At 32.8% G+C, this 15,794-nt stretch overlaps 4 protein-coding genes across 4 annotated transcripts in view; all 4 read left to right on the top strand.

Annotated features, from left to right (window-relative positions):
- The first annotated feature begins 568 nt into the window (after positions 1–568).
- LOC106329352 (GDSL esterase/lipase LTL1) lies at positions 569–3,584 on the top strand. Its single transcript, XM_013767997.1, has 5 exons — positions 569–887; positions 1,008–1,135; positions 1,405–1,647; positions 2,365–2,617; positions 3,238–3,584. Exons 1-5 carry the CDS (start codon positions 641–643, stop codon positions 3,471–3,473), a joined length of 1,107 nt encoding a protein of 368 aa, XP_013623451.1. The 5' UTR covers positions 569–640; the 3' UTR covers positions 3,474–3,584.
- Positions 3,585–6,813: 3,229 nt separating this feature from the next.
- LOC106333911 (two-component response regulator ARR22-like) lies at positions 6,814–7,817 on the top strand. Its single transcript, XM_013772296.1, has 3 exons — positions 6,814–6,829; positions 7,045–7,319; positions 7,426–7,817. Exons 2-3 carry the CDS (start codon positions 7,071–7,073, stop codon positions 7,600–7,602), a joined length of 426 nt encoding a protein of 141 aa, XP_013627750.1. The 5' UTR covers positions 6,814–6,829; positions 7,045–7,070; the 3' UTR covers positions 7,603–7,817.
- Positions 7,818–8,923: 1,106 nt separating this feature from the next.
- LOC106328782 (40S ribosomal protein S16-3-like) lies at positions 8,924–9,674 on the top strand. The gene has a single exon (XM_013767291.1). The coding sequence runs from the start codon at positions 8,997–8,999 to the stop codon at positions 9,435–9,437; it is 441 nt and encodes a 146-aa protein (XP_013622745.1). The 5' UTR covers positions 8,924–8,996; the 3' UTR covers positions 9,438–9,674.
- A 2,495-nt stretch (positions 9,675–12,169) lies between these two features.
- The window catches only part of LOC106330121 (putative germin-like protein subfamily 1 member 2), a 6,491-nt gene continuing 2,866 nt past the window's right edge, over positions 12,170–15,794 (top strand). The window contains exons 1-2 of the mRNA XM_013768665.1: positions 12,170–12,296; positions 12,482–12,882. Of these exons, the coding sequence (XP_013624119.1) occupies positions 12,170–12,296; positions 12,482–12,882 (528 nt within the window). The remainder of the gene's footprint in view (positions 12,297–12,481; positions 12,883–15,794) is intronic.

Below are 15,794 nucleotides of genomic sequence, written 5' to 3'. Positions count from 1 at the left end.
CATTCTTAAATATTTTTTGAATAAATAATTATTTTTAAATTTAATCAACTGAAAATAATATCCGTACAATTGTGTGAGTCAAATTCTAGTTTTATTGATGCATGTTATATATTAGTGCTGCATGTTTTAGGTAACACTTTAATGATGCACGTTATTAAAAATCTCCATTATTAAAATTATGCACGTAAGGATAACTCATGAGTTTTTTTGGTTGATTAAATAACATTATGTCCAAATTTATTTAAAGATATTTCATTAAGGTAACTGAAAAAGACAAACAATAAAATAGAAAGTTTAAATTTATTTAAGCATATTTCATTAATGTAACCGAAAAGATAAGTAATAAATTAGGCAATTTTATTCGTTTTAGGATATTTCGTAAATGCAACTGAAAAAAACAAGCAAAAAAAAGAGAGTTTAATAAGAACATTTAAAAATGAGTACTTCTGTTTTAATAATAGAGATAAGTTGGCAGCCTCTATTAATGTCTCTCTTATCTTAAAACTCACACAACCAAAATAAATAACACAGGCGTTACTTATTGAACCTAGCTACATATCCATTGTCAGTGACTCGGTGTATATATATAACACCCTCCATATGCTCTCATATTATTCGTCATCTATTCCCATCTCTCTCCATGACTATGGATATCAATTGTTCACCGCTAGGGTTTCTCATTTCACTCTTCTTCATTGTTACCTTTCTTGCTCCACAAGTTAAGTCTAGGGCTTTCTACGTCTTTGGTGACTCTCTCGTCGACAATGGAAACAATGATTACCTTGTCACCACTGCTCGCGCTGACAATTACCCGTATGGTATCGATTACCCGACCCGTCGACCCACCGGACGTTTCTCTAACGGCCTTAACATCCCCGACATTATCAGTAAGCATTAAAGAACGATTATAATTTTTTTTTTGGTCAGCAGAACGATTACAATTTATATAAAATAATTATTCTTTAATAATGTTTAACTATGGTTTAATTTTTTTTTATCTTTACTAGGCGAGGCTATAGGCATGCCGTCGACTTTGCCGTACCTTAGCCCGCAGCTCACCGGAGAAAATCTTCTCGTCGGCGCTAATTTCGCCTCCGCCGGTATTGGAATCCTCAACGACACTGGAATTCAATTTGTAAGCAACTTCAAGAATTCTTCAGCTAATGCATTAAATATTACATAATTTAAGGCATTAAATGCTCCACCCTTTCATAAAGATATTTTAGAAAAAATATTTTTTAAAAAATGTATTTGTTGACTTTATATTGATTTGAAATTATAGAAAATAGATTATCACAAATAATAGGGCGATTTATAATTAAAATTTATATTTATTAAGTCAATGCAACTCTTGTTAAATTGCTGTCCTTCAACTCGGTCTTGAATTGTGTTTTTGTTTGGCAGGTAAACATAATTAGAATATCTAAGCAGTTCGAATACTTCGAACAGTACCAGCAACGAGTGAGCGCGTTGATCGGACCAGAAGCTACACAACAGCTAGTTAACCAAGCTCTTGTCTTAATCACACTCGGTGGCAACGATTTCGTCAACAACTATTATCTCATTCCTTTTTCTGCTCGTTCTCGCCAATTCTCATTACCCGACTACGTTGTTTATCTCATTTCTGAATACGGAAAGATCCTTAGGGTAAGGCACAACAAAAACATAACTTATATCCAGCTTTTCTACTTTATTTTCACGTGATAAACTGAGTTATAAAGTGTGCCATATAGTAATTATTTGGTGACTTACACGAAACTAGCTAAAATCATGGAATCTCGATACTTTTGTATTGCCAATCAGCTTATTGAATTGCTGTCTCGACACATGACATTGCCTCTACTAAACACGGCTGGTCTTGGACATATGCAAATGAATCATTGATCTATGACTTTCAAAATTTAAGAAATATTTTACATAAACTTAGATCTTTAAAATCTTTAAAAAAAAACATCTTTAGATCTTTAAATTTGTAAAAAAAGATTTTTTAATTTATTAATTAAATTGTTTATAACTCCAACCACGCATCTATGGTCGGGTAGTCAAGGCGTTCCGTGGATCCCTGAGGGACCCGAATTCGAATCCGCACAACACCATATTTCCACAGCGCGTGACCACCACGATTTTCACATTCTCTCTCCGTTTTTTTGTTTATAACTCCTAAATCCTTACTAAATTGCCTGGTCATGCTACTAATTAGTGGCCACTCAATATTTTTTTGGCGACATGACCATGTATTTAATGTCATTACCTTGAAAATAGGAAACGTAACTTCTTATAGAAATGTACGTACTAATAATCTACTATTTTTTCATAGTGCATGATTTGAGTATTTTCTTACTTCTTATATCTTCATTGATAAAGAAACTCTACGAGTTGGGTGCAAGACGGGTTCTAGTAACCGGAACTGGTGCGATGGGATGTGCACCTGCGGAACTGGCTCAGCATAGCCGCAATGGTGAATGCTATGGTGCTCTCCAAACAGCCGCCGCTTTGTTCAATCCGCGATTAGTTGATTTGATCGCATCAGTCAATGCGGAGATTGGCCGGGACGTCTTCGTAGCAGCTAATGCCTATCAAATGAACATGGATTATCTATCTAACCCAGAACAATTCGGTAATTATAACTCATCTCTTAGTAACTTTTTAGTAGTAATTAATTAGAAATAGATGTTAAAAATAAGTATTTGCGATATTCATCGATAGATAAGTAACAGTTTAAAATTAAAGATTTGACCAGTGGGGTTGGGTCAAGCTGGTCTGGGATTTAATGATATAAGCACATAATTAAATCAAGGACCACTTTCCTGGAGTAGTCATAGCTAGTAATTTTAGATTGTATGCGTACGAAAATTAATAAATGAGCATGGCCACTCTGTAGGACTATTTTTCCAAACATATTATTACATTTATATGGTACAAAACTGATTTTACTTCACATTTTTATATAAAAGGTACTACGTATATAAGTAATCACTACTGATGTATCGGTTTGTATACATAATCACTAACACAGACATTATAGTATTTGAGTTTTATATCTTATAGAACATGTGTTGTGTACATAACTTATTTGTCTAGAAGTAAGACATATTTAATAAATGCTTTCAACTACCATCAATACTTTTGTATGTACAGTTTTTAATTTTTTGAATGAGATTGTAAAGCAAAATCTTTACCATCTGTAATTAGTAAATATACTTTGATAAGAATAGTTACATGTATGTATGTGTGTAGGGTTTGTGACATCAAAGGTGGCATGTTGTGGACAAGGACCGTACAATGGCATAGGACTATGCACACCAATCTCGAACTTATGTCCAAACAGAGATTTGTATGCGTTTTGGGATGCGTTTCATCCTACAGAGAAAGCTAATAGGATCATTGTTAATCAGATCCTCACTGGTTCCTCCAAGTATATGCACCCTATGAACCTCAGTACCGTCATGCTCTTGGATTCTTCTAGAATATAATCTGTAATTTATTTCATTTAGATATCAAGGTCTTGCCTTTTGTAGTTTGCATTGTTGGTTAATTAATAGACTTTCTTGTCGGTGATGTGGTTTGTTGTTTCTGCTTGTTGTCCCTTGATAAGCTTAGTTTAGACTTTCTAATGTGTGTGTGCCAATTATCATGTAATAATTGGAGTGATTGTTATATAGTTTTCTTTTCTACTCGAGATTATTGATTCAACTTATATAAACTACGTGTCTGCGAGATATGCCCTGGTTATAAATGTTACTCCACGAGCCATTAACTTTTATTTGTGTATGCTCTACTATGAGACATTAGTTTTAACCTTTTATATATCAAGGATGAGGAATTATTCTTATAGTGTTTTTTCCAGAAATTAGACGACTACCTAACTAAAACAATTTAATTTTACGTTAGTTTAGTAATTTATATAGATGGATAAATTGAGCAAACATAAGAACTGCTGAGCAAGGAGAGTCATAATTTAACTCTCACGTTATACACAAAATTATCTAAATATTATATGTGTATTCTGCTGCATGCTACGATAATGATCAATGTTTATGTACTTTTCAGCAAAAATTCTTGTCGCCATACATTACCGTGGTAATGAATCATTAATATGTAGGAGGGAAAGAGTACAAAGGGAGTTTGTTGAATCATTTCGCAGACACTGAAATGTGAATAATAATAATAAAGGAAATGATTTGAAGTGGGTGAAAATTTTATGTCCATTGCGTATAAACTATAAAATACAATATTTATATTATCACTATCGATATTAATTTGATAGACCCTTATCAATCATCTCAGCGTCTAACCATAGCTACCAATTTTTAAAATTATACATTCCTTTTCTAAAGTACCAAACTTATCATCATAATTTGAGTTATTTAGGGTTTGTCTTATTCTTGGAGTTAACCGATTCATTGGTGATTACTTTTTCCAGTTTCAAACAAGTCATTGAAATGTGAAAAGTCGGGAAACAATTAAAGAATTAGAACTGTAATATGAATATACTGTTTGTATACAAATGAAAAAAAAGTTGATGTGGTCAAATTAACAACATAGAGATTCCAATAATGCCGTATATTTAGATTTTTTTGCTTGTGGTTTTCGTTCTTTTTGTCATCGTAAAGACAAAAAAAATGTTAACCTATTACAATAGATCATCTATTATTTACAACTGACGTATCTATATAGTAAATTTATCGCGAATGCATTTCTATCTACATGTAGAACGACTATCAACACATGAACATACAAACAACTATATCTTTAGCAAAAAAAAAAAAAAATGCAAACAACTACACGTGTAACAGAAAACCACAATCTTTGGCAGAAAAAAAAGTTAACAGAAAACCACTACAATGCTGAAGTTTTTGAGATATTTGCATCCGTAATCTATGAAAACTGTTCTCGTGGATCATGGTATTAAATTTGAAATCTGATGTATAATCTCAGTTATTGGACTAAAGAGCTTCCACTTTATAGTTTAGTTCTTATAACAATATATTTTGGTAAGTGTAACATTAATAATTGACATCGCATGAGACCACAAGTGTATTTACTACAGTACTAGGTGAAGACCTTAAATATTTTTACATAATATAAAATAATAAATATATATTAAATAATTAAAAGTCAGTAACTATTAAATATATAATTAAATTGGTGTGAATATATAAATCAATTTTATTAATCCAAAAAGTATTTTTTTTTTATATTTGATAGGATATGTTATTAAATTTAAATGATACTAATATAGATAATATATTTTAGTATATTTTTAATATTAATATCTATTAAATGATGATTTCTACTCATATAGTTTTTTGATCATTTGTATCTTTTATAAAAAAAAAATTAAATTACTGATAACAAAATTTTCATTGTGGGACTAATAGTTTTAGTAATTTATAATTAAAAAAAAAAATAAGTTGTCAATGATTGTTCAAAAATTTTATCAAAAAAATTGTTCAAATTAAATTTTGAAACTAAAATATTGTATTTTATATGGTGTATAGTTTAATCTAAAACGATATATATATTAATCTTAATAATTAATTAAATTAGACTTTTTACTTATATAATTTTTGTAATCATTTGTATTTTGTCATAACAAAATTTTTAAACCATGGATCATAAAATTTGAATGTCAAATCTTTATTATTCAAAATTATTAATTTCTATATATACTTTAGCCACTTTAGACAATTCTGTAAATTTTATTTAAGAAAATAATAAAGTACATTAATGATGAATTTATTGTTAGTTTAATAAAAAAACTTATTATATAATTAGATGGACCAACATATTTCTCTAATGATTCTAAGAATCATTTTAGTAATGATATGTGGTTACAAAAAGAAGTTGTAATGCTTCTCAGATAATATATAGGGGATTTACCATCAACTTGTATGTATACATTGGTTGTATAGGCCTTTTCTTATGGGCTCAATGGGCTATTGGTAAGGACAGGGATTGTTATTTTCACAGGTTGAGTTTTACTTATAGTAGGTCTCCTTTCTCTATTCTGTTTGAGTTTTTTTATTGTCAGCCTGTTTTATGAGTTATGATGTTCGGTTTATCTTATGAATTACTAGGATGATTATCAGGGTAATAAGAATTTATCCAAATTGTAATGGTAAACAATATTGGCATAATTTTTGTATGCAGTTTAACTTTAATAGTTCTGTTACTCTTTCCATTTCTTTAACTTTTTCTTTTTCTTTTAAGTTTCCTCTGACCATGTATTATATTCATTGTGCAGTTGAATTATTATAACCATGTATTATATTCATTATTAAACATGTACTCCAATCTGATAAAATTGTTTAATAAGCCATTACAAACTCAGCTTGTGGACTCTGAGAGAAACTAAGAGCTAATCATACGGAATAGTGTTGAGGCATTTTCTATGCTTAATTTTCTCAAGCATGACTTCTGTGCTCCGTGATGGTATTTATTTTTACATCCTAGCACATATGCATTTGAATAATGATCTTATCAACCTTTCAACAAGACCATTAGCTCAACAAACAAAATACTGAAAGTAGATAATCTTAATTACATAATTCTTGTGGAGAAAATATCATAATATATATACAAATATACTTTTCATTTGTGTTTTCTTATATTCTTAACATTTGTTCACCATATTGAGGCGCGTCATATTAGTTTGGTAAGACAACTCAGTTGCAACGATGCAGATTACATTTCAGGAAAATTCGTGTAAGAAAGATATTTTGCATTGTGGTGTGAAAATATGCCTCTTTCACTTTTTTCAACTATAAATTTCGATCGATGTCTACGTTCTTAACACAATTCACAATCTTCTTTAGAATCCAAAATCGTAAGCCGCTTTCAAATCTTTTTTCAGTATACATATGTATTATGCATATATATTATTATATACAAACACGAACCCATGCATGCAAGAAGATGGGTTATACGCTCATAACACACAAAAAAAAAAAAAATACACATGCATTATAACACTTGTATGTTAATTTCCATAATGTTTTGTTTAAACATTCTTCGTTTTAATTAGATTCTTTTTGTGTGAAGATTGTTCGAAGAAGAAAAAAACGAAGATGGCAACAACATCCACGGGAGATATCGAGAAAACCAAGTCAGTAGAAGTGAAGAAGAAACTTAACGTGTTGATCGTCGATGATGATACTGTAATTCGTAAACTTCACGAGAATATCATCAAATCGATCGGTGGAATTTCACAGACAGCTAAGAACGGTGAGGAGGCAGTGAACATCCACCGCGACGGCAATGCATCTTTCGACCTTATCCTAATGGATAAAGAAATGCCCGAGAGGGATGGACTTTCGGTACAATTAAATAATAATCTTTAATTTAATTTGTGTCGATCATCACTACACTTATTAACCTCCTCTTTAAAATACTCTTTTATGTCCTTTTGTTGGTTTTGTTTAGGCAATTAAGAAGCTAAGAGAAATGAAAGTGACGTCTATGATTATTGGGGTGACGACACTGGCTGACAATGAAGAGGAACGTAAGGCTTTCATGGAAGCTGGACTTAACCATTGCTTGGCAAAACCCTTAAGCAAAGCCAAGATCCTCCCTCTCATCAACAATCTCATGGATGCTTGATGGATGGATGAATTATCGCCACTACGTATCTACATTATATAAATATGAAAAACACATAATAACGTCAGCTTATACACCTGTGTGTGTATGCATAGATATCTATCTGCATGTGTGTGTTTTAGGGTTGTTATGTTTGATTTTTATTGTGCGTGGCGTGATATACGATCATGCAAGTCGTTACTTTTGGCTTATAAAATAATGAATAAGATTTGTTATGATCAGATGCATTCAATTTCCATTTCAATTAACTAGATCTACTTGGTACATTCAATTTGCAATCTGCTAAAAATCCATACCTATATTTAACTGATCCGGATTATAGATTACAGCCGTAGATCTTGAGGAACGTCTTCGTAGTTTATCTCCATTTTGTTTTTCCTTTTTCTTTTTCTCTAGTTAGATTTTATCCATTCCAGACAAAACTACAGATGTATAACTTACAGAAAATATCAGACATAACTTAACTACATCTCAATTTCTCTTTTACTTGTGGTTATTTGTTTTCACATGCTTTTGGTTTAAGCCTTCTAGCTTTAGAGACTAAGAGCATGTTTATCGCTAAAACCTTTAAGGGTCTCTTAAGTGGTCATAATGAAAAAAAAAAATAAGTGGGTCAGAGAGAACAAAGACAGAAAGAGAGAGAAATAGAGACAAAAGAAGAAAAGCAATAGAATCAACGGCCCTTCTAGTGCTTAATTAAGCAACATCCCTTCTCTTTTTTTTTCTTTTCTTTTAATTACAAAATATCCTAAGCAACCTAGCTAAGCTACTGCAATAAACATGCTCTAATTAGGAATGTTAATTAGGATTTTTGATAAAGAGTGAAATTCACTTGGGGAAAGTCAACTTGTTAGAAAACTAACTAGTTTGTTATTGTATCTCTATCAGCGTGTTAATTATTACTCTTTGTGGGTTGCTAGTTGCTACAAGTTAAATTTTATTTCAGCTTTCCAACTCGGATTTATTCCCGATTTAAACTCAGTCTAACCGTCACTCCGGTCCAATTTAAGAACATTGGACACAACTAAACTTCCACTCACAAGTTCCCAACCAAAGTTCAACTCTTCTTTTCACACAGCCAGATTGGTATGAGTCGAATCATGCCAATTTGAAATCGACGTGAACGTACTCAAATACCTCACTTACACAAGAAGAAGTTCAAAATCTTTTAATATCCCCAACCCGGTTTAGGAAACCAACTAAAAACCACCCGGTTTATCTCACCTAGACCCTAATTCATTTAATAGCCCATGGGCCTTTAAAATCATTATAGTTAAGCCCATTATCATTCCGACATATATAAACAGCTCGACGCTTGCCCCAGAGACCTTTGCATTAGGGTTTTCACTTCGGCTGCTGCTAGTGAGTGAGCAACGAATCTTTAACCCCAAACCATGGCGGCGAAACAAGCCAAAGAGTCCGTGCAATGCTTCGGAAGGAAGAAGACGGCCGTCGCCGTCACCCACTGCAGACGCGGGTGCGGTCTGATCAAGCTCAACGGCTGCCCGATCGAGCTGTTCAACCCAGAGATCCTCCGATTCAAGATCTTCGAGCCGGTGCTTCTCCTCGGGAAGCACCGTTTCGCTGGCGTCGACATGAGGATCCGCGTCAACGGCGGTGGTCACACTTCCCAGGTCTACGCGATTCGTCAGAGCATCGCCAAGGCGCTTGTGGCTTTCTACCAGAAGTATGTTGATGAGCAGTCGAAGAAGGAGGTGAAGGACATTCTGATAAGGTACGATAGGACTCTGCTCGTGGCGGATCCGAGGAGGTGCGAGCCGAAGAAGTTTGGTGGGCGTGGTGCTCGTTCTCGTTTCCAGAAGAGTTACCGTTAAAAACAATACCTGGTTCGTGTTTTTCTGATCTCAACCGTTTTGAGACATTTGAAGTATTGTCTTTTGAGTTTTGTCTTTTAATTGGATAATGTTTTGACAATGTTGGATCGTTTACTATTGGAGAACTTATCAAGTTTTAAGTTTGAATCGCTTATCTGTTGTGTCTGGTTTATGGAACACAAGCTTTGTTGTTTTTTGAAATGAAACGACACGAAGTTGTAGAATTGTTTTGAAGAATGAATGTTAGTAGCGTATAATCTTTTAGGAATGTGGTAATGTATGGTTTGGTTTTTACTGAGAATGGATGTTGGGTGTCTTGCAATGATTCTTCAAATGAGAACTTAGAAGCAATGTTAGCCTCTTTTGAACATTGTTGTAGATTATGAGATTATGCGTTTAGTTAAACATGATGTATTTACTCAACTAATTATCGGTTGAATCAAACGTTAGCGTCTTAGCGTTCGAATTTTGAAAATGAATAATGAACCATTTGAAGGAAATGCAACGGAGAAGAGAGGTGGAATATGGGCTTTAGAAAGTGGCCTGTCTGTCTAGTTAAATGGGCTTTGAGTCAGCATCGTAAATATTGTAAAATTCATGCGTCATCGAACCTACTCCTACTGTTCCTGAAAGTTAAAAGTTAGCATTGTTCCTGAAAGTAAAATTATCTAGAGTATGCACGCTTATTAAGAATTTAATAAAGAGAAAAAGACAAAAATAGCACTAAATCAAATTTTTGTTCCCAAACTATCACTCAAGGTCAAAAGTCACAAAATAGCACTTAATGTTTTATCAAAAATCACAAACTTAGGGTTTAGAGTTAAAGGGTGAGGTTTAGGGTTTAGGGTTTAGAGTTTAGGGTTTAGGGTTTAGAATTTAAGGTTTAGGGTTTAGAGTTGAGAAATAAGGTTTTGGGGATAAGATTTCAAATTTTGAAAAATAAAAAAATTAAAATTTTCAAAGGATAAACTTACAAATGTGTTATTTTGGTCATTTTAGTTTTGGAGTGCTATTTTTGTGATATAAAGTTAGAAATGTGTTATTTTGGAGATTTGCCCTTTAATAAATATTTATAATTTAATTTATTTTTTACTTTATTATACAATTTCTAATAACTTTCCACCAATGAAATTTAATCAATTTAAATATTCTCAATTAATGTTTCTCAAAAGTATAAAAAATACCTTTAACAATATAGAAAATCTATTTTTGTGGAACAAGAAAAAAATCTAAAACATCTTAATTTCGGGAATGGAGACAGTATTACACAAGTAGTTTTCCGAGGTTCTTTATCGTGGTGGTACATTTCTTGTGAGCAAGAGTATTTTCCTACTCGGTTTGTTTATATAAAAAGTAAAGAAATCATGTCGTCACTTGTCGACAACTTAACATGCATTGAACCATTCCGATTTTTCCTTTCTTAGTTAGAAATACTCTTCTTCTTGATGCATATTCTATTACATGACCAATGCGATCAGACGACTACAGTTAATTAATGGATTTTGTTTTTCTTTAGTATGCGTGGTGTGTAGGTGTAGCTTATGTGTATGATACTTTATCATATTAACACTCGCTTTAAATTTCTGAAATCAAAAATGTGCGGTTACTGTGTTTTTGGGTGATTAATGTTTGGTCATGTGTGCAAGTATAAAATGTGCATGCTAGTTTGTATACTTTTTGATCTCCAAGCGAGTCATAATCTTTTCTTCTCACGTTATAAATTTCAACGAATATGATCAAGGTATCAAACTTCAACTTCAGGACTTAAATGCTTTGTATCATGACTACAAATTACATATAAGTTACGAGTGAGTAGTCATCTCATTACCAACTGATTTAATTTAGAGAATCTTAAACAAGCTGTTAAGTTCATTGGGGTAGATAGTCAATCAGGTGGCTCAACTTGAGTTTGTTTTCGATACATAAACCATGTTTTCACCATATTTTAATAGGTTGTTTTAAACTAATTTTATTTTAAAATTAATGTTGTCTTAGAATTATAATGTGAATTAGATATGTATTATTTATTTGCCTACATTTAATATCAATAACCATTGTAAAATACAATAGAAGTCCATATGGCACCTGCTTCTCTAAGAGAGTGAGAGTATTATTTTATTTTTTTTACCACATTGTCTGGGGACCGAGGTCAACCGACTATTCTGTGGGTTCCAAAAATGCAATGTAAATTCTGGTGGCCAACGGGATCGAACTGCAGGTTCACCGTATTGGGGTTATCCCTCAAGTGCCACTAGCCCAAGGCCCGTTGATTAGTGAGAGTATTATTAATAGAACAAATTTGTGTGTTGTAATTCGTGGAAAGTGTAAAAACAACATATATTAAAATGGAGAACATATTCAAAAGTTAAGATTATCAATGTTCCGGTGGTTAACATGTAATGGTGTAAACATAGATGCAAACACAAAATCAAACTCAAATGAAACGATCATTAATGCTGTTCTTATAATAGACCTTGATTTTCCGTGGAAACTCCGTCAAGCGATTATGTATATTAATGCTGTTTATGACTTGTAAGCTAAAATGTTCTTATAATAGACCTTTTTCCATCAAGCGATTATGTATATTTTAGATGTTGTTTACAACTTGTAAGCTAAATCAGATGATTTTAGACGACTTCTTGGGGGTATATATAGCGCATGCACGATTCTCATGCAGCGTCATTCAATACACAAAGTAAGGAGAAACAAAAAAAAATTAATTTGAAAATAAAATGAAATGTCTTCTTCAGTTTCTCATAGCTAAAATCATTTTATTGGCATTAGCATCTTCAGTTGTAACTTGTTACGATCCATCTCCTCTTCAAGATTACTGTGTTGCCACCAGCAATACAAATGGAGGTTCTCTCTATTGTTGCATTTACGTACATGGCTCCTTTGCTATATATATGGCATATATATTTGATCAATTCCTTACATATAATTATATATATAACAACTAAAATGTTTCATATATTATCTTCAACATAAAATTATTTTATTTAAACGTCAACACCCTTAATTACTGTAACTTGTATTTTTCGCAGTTTTCGTGAATGGAAGGTTATGTAAAGATCCAAAACTAGTAACGTCCAATGATTTCTATTTTTCCGGCCTAAACACCCCTGGAAACACCAACAACCGTCTTGGCTCATCGGTCACCAATGTAGATGTCAGAAGAATCCCTGGTCTCAACACTCTCGGAGTTGCCATTTCCCGCTTTGATTTCGCCCCTGGAGGACAAATCCCACCGCACATACACCCACGTGCCTCCCAAATGATCTTAGTCCTCGAGGGAACGCTCTTGGTCGGGTTTGTGTCCTCCAACGACTACAACTCCACGCTCTTCTCCAAGGTTCTTTATCCCGGAGATGTATTTGTTTTTCCCGTCGGTTTGGTTCAGTTTCATGCTAATATTGGCAAGACGAATGCGGTTGCGATTGGTGCAGTCTGTAAGAATATTTTATATTCTATATGACCTATGTATCTATTAGTTTGATATAAAGTTCAAGTTCATATTATTGTTTTAGATTCTAATATAAAAGACGATACCGTGATGGATCGGTTTCGATTAAGAATTAGAATCCGGGTGTATTGATAACCCTCCTACTTTACCTTATGTTTAAATATGTCTTTAATCTCATAATCATATATATATGTTAAAGGTAATGATAATGGAATACATTACCATTATTAATATATATATCAGTATACGTACGTTGTGGTTCCGTTAATATAACAAATGGTTGTGATGAAATCTTAGATAGTTGTGTTGGTTAAGACTCATGTCTCTTTGACTAATATAAAACACAACACTCGTTCATCATTTTCTTTTTCAAGTAAGACGAGAGTTTTTCTAAAAAGATACACAAGAAAAATACTGATTATTGAAGGAGAGATTAAAGGAAGGTTTGGGGTTTCTTGTCCATCAAGGAAACCACCAAAGAAAGAAGGTTAAAGAGGAGAACATCAATTGGTGGGATTGCATCCAAGCATGGATCAAGGTTAGTGTTTCTACCTTCTTTAGAATCATGTTAGGATTGAATTAAGTCAAATCTAAATTAGGTCTTGGTCTTGAAATAGATTAACATGTGGTATCAGAGCCTATGTAGATTAGATTAATTCATCTGGAAATTTGTTTTGTGTTAAATGTTAACGGAAGTTACGAAACAAACCAAGTGCGTGCATGAAGTTTGTAAAAAAAAAAAAAAATTTTATCTACCTTCATGCGTTTATGAACATGTACGGATCAAACCATTTTAATGTGTGTTCATAAGCCGTGTCTAACGACACCGTAATTGGATCAAGCGTATGTTCTTGATTGCCGTTGCGTTAAAATTCTGGAATGCATTAGAAAGTCGCGTCGGTTCGTAAATGTTTAGAAGTAACTAACGTACAATGCATGATTAAGTAATTCTGGAATATTGTTAATTCATGAAGTTTACATTTTCGGTAATAACCGTAAAGGAACTGCATACATGTTCACTGCGTGATTGCAAATGCTCGATTTCGTTGACATTATTATGGATTCACATATGTATCCGATGATGTGATATGATACTTGTGCCGTTCAGCTAGCTTAAACTCTTGGAAAATGTAGTGTAGGGAACAAGTGTGAGGATATATGCACCGCTTTAGATTCTTAACTAAGACGAATTAATAAAGTTGTTATTTTATTAAATTAAAATAAATAGTAAAAAAAAATGCTTCCGCTGCATTTTAATGATCAAATAATTGTGTTATGAAATATTAACACAATTTAAGTAGTTTTTCCCTTAGATATTTTAAGTTTATATGTATATAATATGATAGTCACCAAAGTGACCTTGTTATATGACATATAGATATTAAAAATAATCATAAAAGTTTGATTGATCAATTAAATTATTATTTATATTCTAGGAGATCACCCAAAGGTGAATCATTAAATATAATTAATAATAAGAAAATAATTAATCATTTTTCTACTATAGTGAATAATATGTATATCCAAAAATAACATATTTATTTGACTAGTGTTGATTTGATTAATATTAAAGAATATATAATTAGCATCAATGAAAGTACTTATATTTAAATATTGCCCAAAGGTTATTTAAAATATAAGTGTTAAAAATTTCTATTAGTCTGATTATATATTAAAGTCTCAAAGCACTAACGGGTAAACATGTATGAATGCTTGCAGCTTCATCAAATGTGTTTGCATCTGCTAACTCTGTTGTAAAGTTTAATGGCCTCAAATATGGTGAGTGGTTCGAGCAAATCCGGTTTACACTGGGTGTAATGGCTTTGGACTCTGCCATACTAACTGATGAGGAACCTTCAGCTATTACAGTAGATAGCTCCGAATCTGAAAAGTCTCGTTATGAGAGATGGGAGCGATCTAACAGGCTGAGCTTGAACCTTATGAGGTTGACGATGGCAGAAAGAATTAAGCCATTAATGCCTAAGACAGAGAAAGCAAGGGAATTCATAGAGAAAATTAAGGAAGGTAAAGAACTTCGTGAAAGGACCTCAAAGTCAAATCCAGAAGGAAAAGAAGTGTTTCTTTTGTAAGCAAGTAGGACACTTCAAGAAGGATTGTCCTAAAAGGAAGGATTGGTTCGACAAGAAAGGTAAACATTACAGCTTTGTTTGGTATGAAATGAATCTTGTTGAAGTTCCTAATAATACTTGGTGGTTAGATTCTGGTGCTACTACTCATATGTCTCATATTAAACAGGGATTCAGTTCGATCCAGCCCATAAGAGGACCTGAACAGTATTTGTTCATGGGAAACAGGATGAAGGCACAAATAAAAGGAAAGGGGACGTATAGATTGATCTTGGACACTGGAAGTCATGTGGATCTTGAAGGATGTCTCTATGTACCTGAGTGTGCTAGAAATCTTGTTTCTGTTAGTAGGTTGGACAATTTAGGTTTTAGTATTAAGGTTGCACATGGTGTTTTCACATTGTACCGAAATGATTACTTTTATGGTAGTGGTATTTTATTTGATTCACTTTATAAGTTCAACCTTGATGCAAAGTTTTCTGAATCCCTATTTAATGTTGAAACTCGAGGCATTAAGCGTAGCGCAATTAATGAAAGTTCTGCTTTCTTGTGGCATCAATGACTAGGTCATATTTCAAAAGAAAGAATTAAGAGGTTAATAAATAATGAAATTCTTCCTTAGTTGGATTTTAGTGACTTAGATGTATGCATAGACTGCATTAAGGGTAAGCAGACGAAACATACTTTAAAGAAACCAGCCACAAGAAGCACTCAGCTTCTTGAGTTAATACACACCGACATATGTGCCCCTTTCGATGCTCCTTCATGGAGTGGCAAAAAATATTTCATCACATTTATTGATGATTA

This window comes from Brassica oleracea, chromosome C3 (assembly GCF_000695525.1).
Source record: "Brassica oleracea var. oleracea cultivar TO1000 chromosome C3, BOL, whole genome shotgun sequence".
Classification (NCBI taxonomy): Eukaryota; Viridiplantae; Streptophyta; class Magnoliopsida; order Brassicales; family Brassicaceae; genus Brassica; species Brassica oleracea.
The sequence above is the reverse complement of the archived record's forward strand: the minus strand, read 5'-3'. Positions and strand labels throughout refer to the sequence as shown.

Coding starts and splice junctions, on each gene's coding strand:
- LOC106329352 (XM_013767997.1), top strand. CDS start 641: ATGACTATGGATATCAATTGTTCACCGCTAGGGTTTCTCATTTCACTC. Junction 888..1,007: donor TAACATCCCCGACATTATCA/GTAAGCATTAAA, acceptor TATCTTTACTAG/GCGAGGCTATAGGCATGCCG. Junction 2,618..3,237: donor ATCTAACCCAGAACAATTCG/GTAATTATAACT, acceptor GTATGTGTGTAG/GGTTTGTGACATCAAAGGTG.
- LOC106333911 (XM_013772296.1), top strand. CDS start 7,071: ATGGCAACAACATCCACGGGAGATATCGAGAAAACCAAGTCAGTAGAA. Junction 7,320..7,425: donor CCGAGAGGGATGGACTTTCG/GTACAATTAAAT, acceptor GGTTTTGTTTAG/GCAATTAAGAAGCTAAGAGA.
- LOC106328782 (XM_013767291.1), top strand. CDS start 8,997: ATGGCGGCGAAACAAGCCAAAGAGTCCGTGCAATGCTTCGGAAGGAAG.